Source organism: Salmo salar, chromosome 06, assembly GCF_965601325.2.
Source record: "Salmo salar chromosome 06, fSalSal1, whole genome shotgun sequence".
Classification (NCBI taxonomy): Eukaryota; Metazoa; Chordata; class Actinopteri; order Salmoniformes; family Salmonidae; genus Salmo; species Salmo salar.
The window spans coordinates 75,960,006-75,971,558 of NC_138296.1; the positions used below are offsets into that span (position 1 = coordinate 75,960,006).

At 42.8% G+C, this 11,553-nt stretch overlaps 1 protein-coding gene across 3 annotated transcripts; it reads right to left on the reverse strand.

The window, feature by feature from the left end:
- Positions 1–7,852: 7,852 nt before the first annotated feature.
- cep57l1 (centrosomal protein 57, like 1) lies at positions 7,853–10,742 on the reverse strand. 3 transcript variants are annotated; one of them, XM_082976971.1, is made up of 7 exons: positions 10,603–10,742; positions 9,981–10,155; positions 9,688–9,852; positions 9,098–9,219; positions 8,388–8,504; positions 8,213–8,290; positions 7,853–8,014 (listed from the first exon to the last, which is right to left on the reverse strand). In XM_082976971.1, the coding sequence occupies exons 2-7, from the start codon at positions 10,039–10,041 to the stop codon at positions 7,898–7,900; spliced, it is 660 nt and encodes a 219-aa protein (XP_082833097.1). In that variant the 5' UTR covers positions 10,042–10,155; positions 10,603–10,742; the 3' UTR covers positions 7,853–7,897. The 3 variants fall into 3 exon arrangements, with proteins under 3 accessions (XP_082833097.1, XP_082833096.1, XP_082833095.1); XM_082976970.1 differs by having other exon boundaries at positions 9,688–9,849; positions 10,533–10,742; XM_082976969.1 differs by having other exon boundaries at positions 10,533–10,740.
- Positions 10,743–11,553: the final 811 nt, after the last annotated feature.

The following is an 11,553-nucleotide window of genomic DNA, read 5'->3' on the forward strand; positions in this document are numbered from 1 at the left end:
GTTTGGACAGCTACTCATTCAAGGATTTATTTATTTGTACTATTTCCTACATTGTAGAATAATAGTTTAGACAAACTATGAAATAACACATACGGAATCATGTAGTAACCAAAAAAAGTGTTAAACAAATCAAAATGTATTTAACAAAGTAGCCACCCTTTGCCTTTGACAGCTTTGCACACTCTTGGCATTGTCTCAACCAGCTTCACTTGGAATGCTTTTCCAACAGTCTTCAAGGAGTTCCCACATATGCTGAGCACTTGTTGGCTGCTTTTCCTTCACTCTGCGGTCCGACTCATGGTTGGGGGATTGTGGAGGCCAGGTCATCTGATGCGGCACTCCATCACTCTCCTTCTTGGTTAAATAGCCATTGCACAGCTTGTAGGTGTGTTGGGTCATTGTCCTGTTGAAAAACAATTGATAGTCCCACTAAGCCCAAACCAGATGGAATGGCATATCGCTGCAGAATGCTGTGATATCCATGCTGGTTCAGTGTGCCTTGAATTTTAAATAAATCACTCGGTGTCACCAGCAAAGCACCCCACACACCATCACACCACCTCCATGCTTCACGGTGGGAACCACACATGCGGAGATCATCCGTTCACCCACACCGCATCTCACAAAGACACGGCGGTTGGAACCAAAAATCTCAAATTTGGACTCCAGACCAATGGACAAATTTCCACCAGTCCAGTCCATTGCTCTTGTTTCTTGGCCCAAGCAAGTCTCTTCTTATTGGTGTCCTTTAGTAGTGGTTTCTTTGCAGCAATTTGACCATGAAGGCCTGATTCACACAGTATCAAATGTCACATGCGCTGAATACAACAGTATTTCACCTTACAGTGAAATAATTACTTATAAGCCCTTAACCAACAATGCCGTTTTTGAAAAAAATACGTGTTAAGTAAAAAAGGGGGTACCGGTACAATGTGCGGGGACGCTGGTTAGTCGAGGTAATATGTACATGTAGGTAGAGTTAAAGTGACTATGCATAGATAAAACAGAACAGGTGATGTGGACACCAAGGAACTTGAAGCTCTCAACCTGCTCTACTGCAGCCCCGTCAATGAGGATGGGGGCGTGCTCGGTCCTCCTTTTCCTGTAGTCCTCAATCATCTACTTTGTCTTGATCACGTTGAGGGAGAGGTTGTTGTCCTGGCACCACACAGCCAGGTGTCTGACCACCTCCCTATTGCCTGTCTCATCGTTGTTGGTGATCAGGCCTACCACTGTTGTGTCATCGGCAAACTTGATGATGTTGGAGTCGTGCCTGGCCATGCAGTCATGAGTGAACAGGGAGTACAGGAGGGGACTGAGCACGCACCCCTGAGAGGCCCCCGTGTTGAGGATCAGCATGGCGGATATGTTGTTACCTACCCTTACCACCTGGGGTGGCCCGTCAGGAAGTCCAGGATTCAGTTGCAGAGGGAGGTGTTTAGTCCCAGGGTCCTTAGCGTAGTGATGAGCTTTAAGGGCACTATGGTGTTGAACACTGAGCTGTAGTCAATGAACAGCATTCTCACGTAGGTGTTCCTTTTGTCCAGGTGGGAAAGGGCAGTGTTGAGTAAAATACAGATTGCATCATATGTGCATCTGTTGGGGCGGTATGCAAATGTGGGTCTAGGGTTTCAAACATTTTGGGTAGCCTTCCACAACCTTCCCACAATAAGTTGGGTGAATTTTGGCCCATTCCTCCTGAAAGAGCTGGTGTAACTGAGTCAGGTGTGTAGGCCTCCTTGCTCGCACACGCTTTTTCAGTTCTGCCCACAAATTTTCTATAGGATTGAGGTCAGGGCTTTGAGATGGCCACTCCAATACTTTGTTGTCCTTAAGCCATTTTGCCACAACTTTGGAAGTATGCTTGGGGTCATTGTCCATTTGGAAGACCCATTTGCGACCAAGCTTTAACTTCCTGACTGATGTCTTGAGATGTTGCTTCAATATATCCACATAATTTTCCTCCCTCATGATGCCATCTATTTTGTGAAGTGCACCAGTCTCTCCTGCAGCAAAGCACCCCCACAACATGATGCTGCCACCCCCGTGCTTCACGGTTGGGATAGTGTTCTTCGGCTTGCAAGCCTTCCCCTTTTTCCTCCAAACATAACGATGGCCATTATGGCCAAACAGTTCTATTTTTGTTTCATCAGACCAGAGGACATTATTCCAAAAAGTACGATCTTTGTCCCCATGTGCAGTTGCAAACCGTAGTCTGGCTTTTTTATGGAGGTTTTGGAGCAGTGGCTTCTTCCTTGCTGAGCGGCCTTTCAGGTTATGTCGATATAGGACTTGTTTTACTGTGGATAGATACTTTTGTACCCGTTTCCTCCAGCATCTTCACATGGTCCTTTGCTGTTGTTCTGGCATTGATTTGCACTTTTCGCACCAAAGTACGTTCATCTCTCGGAGACAGAACGCGTCTCCTTTCTGAGCGGTATGACGGCTGCGTGGTCCCATGGTGTTTATACTTGCATACTATTGTTTGTACAGATGAACGTGGTACCTTCAGGCGTTTGGAAATTTCTCCCAAGGATGAACCAGACTTGTGGAGGTCTACAATATTTTTCTGTGGTCTTGACTGATTTCTTTAGATTTTCCCATGATGTCAAGCAAAGAGGCACTGAGTTTGAAGGTAGGCCTTGAAATACATCCACAGGTACACCTCCAATTGACTCAAATGATGTCAATTAGCCTATCAGAAGCTTCTAAAGCCATGACATCATTTTCTGGAATTTTCCAAGCTGTTTAAAGGCACAGTCAACTTACTGTATGTAAACTTCTGACCCACTGGAATTGTGATACAGTGAGTTATAAGTGAAATAATCTGTCTGTAATCAATTGTTGGAAAAATGAGTTGTGTCATGCAGAAAGTAGATGTCATAACCGAGTTGCCAAAACTATAGGTTGTTAACAAGAAATTTGTGGAGTGGTTGAAAAACGAGTTTTAATGACTCCAACCTAAGTGTATGTAAACTTCAGACTTAAACTGTAGCTTTTTTCGCACCAGAAATGAAAGCTAGATAGAGATGTAGTGTACCCTGTATATGTGAAACAATCATTCCCCCCTAAAAATGACTTGTCTGTTGATTCAATCCCTCCTCTCTTTGAGTAAACCAAAGCAAAGACTCGTCCAAACCAAAGACTTGTGGCATTTCTAGTCCTCTAGATATGTGATTTTGTGGTGGTGGACTCTACAGGAAATGGTATCTTGACCTGAGAGGCCACAAAAACAGTAGGCCTGCTGTCCAAATTCCTGCATTGTAGTGTACAGTCAAAACAGAACTAAATAATAAAAATTGTTATAACCAGGGGCTGTGAGTTGGTTGGCATGTATGATCTGTTTGTTTCATAAACAATTTGCAAGTGATTCTATATCAGCAGATGATAAGCAAGAATGAAATCCTCTGGTTATTTCAATTGTGATTCATGACAGGTGTGAATTTCTTTCAGGAGAAGAAAACATGTTGCCACTTACCCGAGACAAGTTATTATAACTGTGCCACTCTGCAGTAAAGTAGTATAACAGGAGGTCCGTGTTTAATTAAGTACAGTAGGCCTAGGCCATACTGTGAAATAAAGTCTGGACGTCTCACTTCACGACACATCTCTTTACCCCTCCCTGCAAGCAAGCAATAAAAAGTGCCACATGACCTGTGTAGAAGGAAGTAGCAAGTTAGCAACAAGCCCCGTATCCAGCAGATATCCAGATCTCTCTCGCGACTATAATTCGGGTAGAACAAATTGAGGAAAAATAGAAATTAAACATGTTCTTAAAACTTGTGTACGGTACATTGGTACTCGCATTGGTGAGTGCAACAACAGCTGCAGGCGTAGGTAAGTTTGCGACCTACAAAGCACAGCACAACCTGTTCTTGCGCTTTCTGCGTTGGAAAGCCAGCGAGCTAGCTAACGATAGCTAGCTAACTAAGGAGAGGTAACTGCGCGAGACGTTTGAGTGCATATCTATGTCACATGCCTATCTAGTTGCCCCGAATGTCACTGCAAACAGTTTTTTAAAATTATTTGTGCGAATCCTACGTGTTGTCAAGTCATGTCAAGCTAGTCGGTTTTTATAATATGTACGGAGCTTAGCCAGCTAGCTAACAGACTGCGCGCGCTAACATATCAAGCAGCCCACGTTATCGTCCTCTAACTAGCTTTTAGAAGAAAATACTAACGCTAGCCAGCAACCTTGAACTTACAGGCAAATATGTCGCTTTTAATTTACCCTTTGACAACATCTTTCGAAAATGGATGGTTAGTGAATCGGCCAGCTATTCTCTTGTTGCCCATGTCCAGCTGGCTGTTATATGCAACAACAAGCCTGTCAGCCTTGCGTCACATTAGAGTTTTGTTGCGTTATGAAGCGTTAGTTAGCTATGAAGCTACACAAGTCACACGAACAGAGGGACAATGTTAAAGTCCCTCATTGACACAGGTATAAATGTAATGCACTTGATGTTGACATTACCTTTCTCACCTCGTAACGTTAGACTGATTCATGTACAAGGAATCGCTGAGTAACTTTACCACTCCCAGTGACTAACGATTTACATACCGTTGATGAGTAATGTTTTGCCTAGTAAATATCTCCCTGGCAGGTCCGATAAGGTCTATATCCGTCAAAGTTGGGCAAATTCCCTCAATTACAGCTAACCTTAGTTATACACTTGTAATTACTTATGTTAATTGATGTTTCCCGTTTCAGTTGAATGTGCTACACTTGATTGTGACGCATGTGTTGGTGACTGTCAATGGATGAACTGCACATGTAAGTACCTACTTTTCCTGCATGCATGATATTGTGTTGAAGAGTCATACATTTTGGCATGTAAGCTTAAGCCTACAATTTCCTGGGCCATACTGTAATTTTAAGTTAGGAACATTAAACTACAAGACAGTATCGTTCTCTTTCAGATACATTGTAAGCCAGTTGATTCAGTTTTTTTGACAATGTCATTCCAAAGGATCAAGAGGTAGCCATTTTGAGATGAAAGTCAAAAAGGACTGGGACAAAGGGCAGTTTGGGCAAGGCAGTGAAAAGAGAAATGTGTGTCCTTAGTAAAAGTGTCTGCTTAGGTAGTTTAGGAAGCTACTAGGACATTTAGCATCAAATCTCTTCCACACCAGCCATTTTAGAGAGTAGAGATATATCTGCTGGTCCTTGGACAAGAACACTTTGCTACACAATCATCTCATTATGATAATGGAAATGCCTGGTCAGACTATCATGATAAATGTCTTGATATTGTGGTCTCAATCTCCAGTGGGGATGTTTGTTTGTTTATAAGCATTGGTCGATGGTATGATATAATATGCTCCTAGATGCCTGAGTCATATAGTATAATTAAGCAATAAGGCATGAGGGGGTGTGGTATATGGCCAATATACCACACCTAAGGATTGTTCTTAGGCACGACATCGCGGAGTGCCTGGACACAGCCCTTAGCCGTGGTATATTGGCCATATACCACAAACCCTCGAGGTGCCTTATTGCTATTATTAACTGGTTATCAATGTAATTAGAGCAGTAAAAATAAATGTTTTGTCATACCCGTGGCATACGGTCTGATATACCACATCTGTCAGCCAATCAGCATTCAGGGCTCTAACCACCCAGTTTATAACAGTCTTTATATAGACAGCCTGCTGCTCTGACTGCCACGTCCTAACTCTGTTTGCCTGTGGATGTTATCAGCCCAGTGAATTGAGGTTACAGGTTGTTTTAATTGGGTTTTGTAAGCCAAGCCCAGCCAAGCTGAGTGATTAAAGGTGAACAGGTGCGTCATTCCCAGGTATGTGCGTGCCTGTGTGTGACGCTGAGAAGAAGTCGAGCAAATCCGGTTGTTTGTTTTAGGTGGTGCCATTTAAGCTACGTAGGGTTGTGGGATGTTTTTAGAGAGCCTGTGTGTCTGTCATCATGATTTGTGTAATTTACTTCAACATAGCGAACTACATAGACAGTATTATAGGACTTTCTGAATTGTGGGTGTGTTCAAGTTGAATAGAAGGTTCCAGGCACATTATCCTCCTTGATTATGAGGAATGAGCTGAGTGTAGGCCATCAGTTTTGGCGGTTGCCACTAAAAAGAGGATGATCCCAGCTGCTACTGTATTTATTTCTCAGATGCACTATAAAACCGGAGTAGCCTACCCGGCATGATTTGAAAAATTATCTGCCAGAAAGCAGCTTCCATTCGCTATTCGAGTGCATATGGACGTCTTTTTTTTTTCCCTACTCCTGCCCATTTGTAAATACGCCATTTTAAATCTAAACATGTTGCATATTAGGGTGAAATATGATCACTTGAAAAGAGACCAGCGTGTGCAGCCTGAGGCAAGGAGCAGACCGTAAGCGGGCCAAATTAGGCCCGTGGGCCGCCAGTTGGGGAACCCCGGCCTATGGTATGCCGTATAGCCAGATAACATACTCCTATCCTGTTTTACTGAAATACAGTTGAAGTCTGAAATTTCCATACACTTAGGTTGGAGTCATTAAAACTCGTTTTTCCACCACTCCACAAATTTCTTGTTAACAAACTATAGTTTTGGCAAGTTGGTTAGAACATCTACTTTGTGCATGACACAAGTAATTTTTCCAACAATTGTTTATAGACAGATTATTTCACTTATAATTCCAGTGGGTCAGAAGTTTACATACACTAAGTTGACTGTGCCTTTAAACAGCTTGGACAATTCCAGAAAATGATGTCATGGCTTTAGAAGCTTCTGATAGGCTAATTGACATCATTTGAGTCAATTGGAGGTGTACCTGTGGATGTATTTCAAGGCCTACCTTCAAACTCAGTGCCTCTTTGCTTGACATCATGGGAAAATCTAAAGAAATCAGTCAAGACCTCAGGAGAAAAAAAATTGTAGACCTCCACAAGTCTGGTTCATCCTTGGGAGCAATTTCCAAACGCCTGAACGTACCACGTTCATCTGTACAAACAATAGTATGCAAGTATAAACACCATGGGACCACATAGCCGTCATACCACTCAGGAAGGAGACACGTTCTGTCTCCTAGAGATGAACAAAAAATGCAAATCGATCCCGGAACAACAGCAAAGGACCTTGTGAAGATGCTTTTTATTTATTTTATTTATTTCACCTTTATTTAACCAGGTAGGCAAGTTGAGAACAAGTTCTCATTTACAATTGCGACCTGGCCATGATAAAGCAAAGCAGTAGGACAACATACAACAACAGAGTTACACATGGAGTAAAACAAACATACAGTCAATAATACAGTAGAAAAATAAGTCTATATACAATGTGAGCAAATGAGGTGAGATAAGGGAGGTAAAGGCAAAAAAGGCCATGGTGGCAAAGTAAATACAATATAGCAAGTAAAACACTGGAATGGTAGATTTGTAGTAAAAAAAAAGTGGAAAGTATAAATAAATAATGGGGTGCAAAGGAGCAAAATAAATAAATACAGTAGGGGAAGAGGGTAGTTGTTTTGGCTAAATTATAGATGGTCTATGTACAGGTGCAGTGATCTGTGAGCTGCTCTGACAGCTGGTGCTTAAAGCTAGTGAGGGAGAAAAGTGTTTCCAGTTTCAGAGATTTTTGTAGTTCGTTCCAGTCATTGGCAGCAGAGAACTGGAAGGAGAGACGGCCAAAGGAGGAATTGGCTTTGGGGGTGATCAGAGAGATATACCTGCTGGAGCGCGTGCTACAGGTGGGTGCTGGAGGAAACGGGTACAAAAGTATCTGTAGCCACAGTAAAACGAGTCCTATATCGGCATAACCTGAAAGGTCGCTCAGCAAGGAAGAAGCCACTGCTACAAACCTGCCACAAAAAAAGCCAGACTACGGTTTGCAACTGCACATGGGAGTTCTGACATTGTTATGTAGCACAAAATAAAGTTCATTGCAGTGCGCGTCATTAAGTTGTGGTTATTGAATGTAGTACCCTGGAGACATTCTTGGACTTCTTCTTTGATTTAACCTCATCCGGGACTGCAGGACACAGGCAGAGGTTGGTCTCCAGCTCTCTCTGCAGCTGTTAAAGGATGTTTGGGCTTGATGAAAGTGGAACCTTGTGTGTTCGATCATCGGTCATGATGAAAAAAGTAACGTTCCCTATACTTCCAATGTATTTTTCCGCAAAAGGCAGGTAAACGCTATCGGATAATAAAATAAAGTTACAACCGTTTACCCTCCACTACACCACTGCTTGTGTATGTGTTATTACACTAACCTCATCTGCTTTCTCCTGCACAAGTTTCCGCTCGTGTTCCTCTTCCAGGAGTTTCTGTTCCAGCAGCTCAATTTTCCTCTGAGGACAACAGAGACAAGTTGAGAGATTAACTTTTGATTTACCACCACAGACTATGGTTAGTTACGCCTCATTCAACCAAAGCACCACTGGTTACCTCCGCCACAGACTGGGTCTTGGACAGTTTCAGACAGTCCCTCTCCAGTTTCTCCAGCTTTTCCAGCGGAGTGTGGGCATCAGAGCAGTTCTGGAGCCTCTGCTTCTGAAGGGACAACTCCAATGGATAAACAGACACGTGTTAATCTAGTCTGATGCAGCAACAATAACATGCAACATGTCTGCCTAGTTGATGAGGAACTGGTGAACAGAGGCCAGCTTATTCACATTCAGCTATATATATGGACAGTTGTGCTCTGGGTGTTCGTAAACTTAGAGCGTTGTCAGATTATCCATTCATAAACGCAGAGCGTTCAGAGCCACACTGGACGCTCTGGCCGAGGAGTAGAGTTGATCCGAGCAACGGCAGTCAAGGACCCAAGCTATCTGGCTTAAGTTGGCTAGTTTGCTAGCTATTTCTAGACACAAATGAGAGGACAACACAGTCTGACCATTGTACTCATCCTAGCTAACAGAGCTGGTTAGGCTGTTTTCATGTTATCTAGAGTGTTGGTGTCTAACTGTGCTCCTGACAACAATTGAATTAAGTTTTTTTGCCGACATTGACTGACACCAGCCATACTCAACAAGTGTTGCGCGTTTGTAAAATTCATCAGTTATTCTGCGCTCTGGCACACTCATATGAAAGTGCTCTGAAATCAGAGTAGATAGCCAGAGTGAGTTTATGAACACACCCTTAGTGGCATGTACCTGTTTCTCAGTCAGAGTGTTCTTGTCCTTCTCTGCATTCTCCACCATCTTCCTCATGTAGTCCAGCTGCTTCTCAAGGAGCTGACAGCGAGCTTCCGCAGACTGAAGCGGAGTGACCCGCTCTTAACACAGACAAAAAAACAGGAGTGAGAGATTAGACATGGTTCCTTATCACCATCAGCATCATTCTGAGTACACAGCAACAAGAGACACAGATATGGCAAATAGAAATCAAACCGGATGGACATCAGCAATAGATGGGAGAGGTTGAGGAAGGACAGGTGTAAAAACAAATAAAAGATAACTATTGTAAAATAGACTGTGTCCATAAAATGTATGTAGTGTGTATAATCTGGAAGTAGAGGCCTAAGCGTTGTTGTTCACTAGTTTACTCCAATTAGGGGAGGGGTGGTAGGGTTAGAAAGTAATAAAGGAAAATGGGGGATTGGAAGTGATGCAGACAATTACATTGATGGAAGCTACAATCTATCTGTAATATTAAAGCTGATCTACCCCCTTAAAAAATAAAAAAACAAGAGGCACAGAGAGTGAGTTGCAGATATACAGTGTATAGTCTCAAAGTCAAGTACCTTTCTTCCTGGAGCCGTCTGTTTCTGTAGTGTTGCATGGAGCGATGGAGCACTCATATCCATGGGCTGCCTGGGAGAACTGTTTGACGTTTTTCTCAGCCTGCTTCCTTTCCAGCTCCAGACGATGGATCTTCTCCTGGAGGGTCTTGAGAGCAGCAATGACTGCTACCGGGGAGAAAAACACTTACCGTTAGTAAACAAGCTACAGCCACATGCATAATAGTTAGACCAAGGACCTAGAACTGCAGACAGTCCCATAAGTAAAGGCATTTCATTGTCTACATTGTGCCTACCTTTGCTGCCAGCATTAGGCGTAGACCGATACACCTGCGGAGTGATGTTCTGCATGTTCATGGCCGTCTTGGTAAGGGGGGCAGGGGCTTCCCTCACATATGAAGGAGGTGAGAGCCTATCTGGAGGCCGGTAGTAGCTCCCTATGTAACTATTTTTGGAAGGGGAGTCCAGCAACTAGATAGAAAAGCAGCATGGTTGAATGACTTAGCAAAGACACCCGCATGAAGACCACCCAAAGAGTGCTAAACGTGCCCAGTCTTAGCAAGGTGGCAACGCAGCTGTTTTCAAAAAGGCAAACAAACTCTCCTGGAAACACATCGAACGTTCCATTGTTCCTTTTAGCAAGCTAGTTTTAGTAGCTAGCGTGACAATCATGACAAAGTCCCAAACAAAGATAATCGGTTGCAAACAGAAGCACTTGCATCGCTAGTTAGCTAACGTTAGTTACGAGGAAGGATAGCTTGCTAACGTTATGCGTTGACTAACTAACGTTAGCTAACCCAAAACATGTCTGGTGTTGTTTTGCTAACTTAGCTATGAAATTGTCTCACCTGATCTTGATAAGCCTCCATATGTAATGCTAGAAAAAAATACCCTCGAAATAAAATACAAATATATTACATGTATTATTTATCTGGTTCCGATTTGTTGACTTTGGATGGCTAAACTTCCAAACGATGACAGCAGGCAGTTCTTACAATTAACATTTCCCTCCTACACTCTTCCTTTTACCGCTCTCTGGTTCAGCCTGCGCAGTGTGTTCTCTGCGCACAGTTTATTCTAGGCACTATCCACTCAAAAGATTGTCTACTACAACAGATGTATGGATAAAATAATACTGTAATCCAGACCCAATATAATATATTAATCAAATGCGGTTGGGAACCGGAGCATAACTGAAATGTCTGAATTTATCAGTCTAACAAGAATTAAAAACCCCTCTGCCATGTGTTACAAAGTCTGAACCAATGATTCAATTGATTGAAGTGGCCCTTCAACCAATTTTATGCAAAATATTTGGCCATGGAGAATAATATGAGGAAAATGATATTTTCATACCATCAGAAAGCTGTCAAAGCTGGGAGGCAGGCAGGCAGCCTGTTTGCAGATGATGATGATGACGACGCAGATGAATGCGCAGATTTCTTCACATGCACACGTATGGGTTTTGAGAGCTGTGTGGTACGTTTATAAAGGAACGGAATAGCGTGTGCCTGTCTGGCACTAGCCACCTGGTGACAGTCTTGAATGGGCCAGCAGTTTGCCCACTTCCCACTGTGGTAATCTCCCCATCACAGACACCCTGGCTGGATGTTTAGTCCAAATGATGGAAAAACCTCAAAACGATGATGGCATTCTCTCCTTACTCTTGTGAATGGCACTATATTTTCATATATAAAAATACACATTTCTATATTCAAAGAGTTGTAATGGTGGCACTGTTGCAAATAGTATTTAAATGTCTTTGTGTCACCTGAGGTTTAGAATTGCTTGTCTCAACATCTGAGTGCACTTCTAAAATGTTGTTAATTTACATTTCTGATAAACAAGGAGAAGGGGGGGGGGCTCTGC

Coding starts and splice junctions, on each gene's coding strand:
- cep57l1 (XM_082976969.1), bottom strand. CDS start 10,553: ATGGAGGCTTATCAAGATCAG. Junction 10,156..10,532: donor TGGAGGCTTATCAAGATCAG/GTGAGACAATTT, acceptor TTTTCTATCTAG/TTGCTGGACTCCCCTTCCAA. Junction 8,015..8,212: donor TGCAGGAGAAAGCAGATGAG/GTTAGTGTAATA, acceptor ATCCTTTAACAG/CTGCAGAGAGAGCTGGAGAC.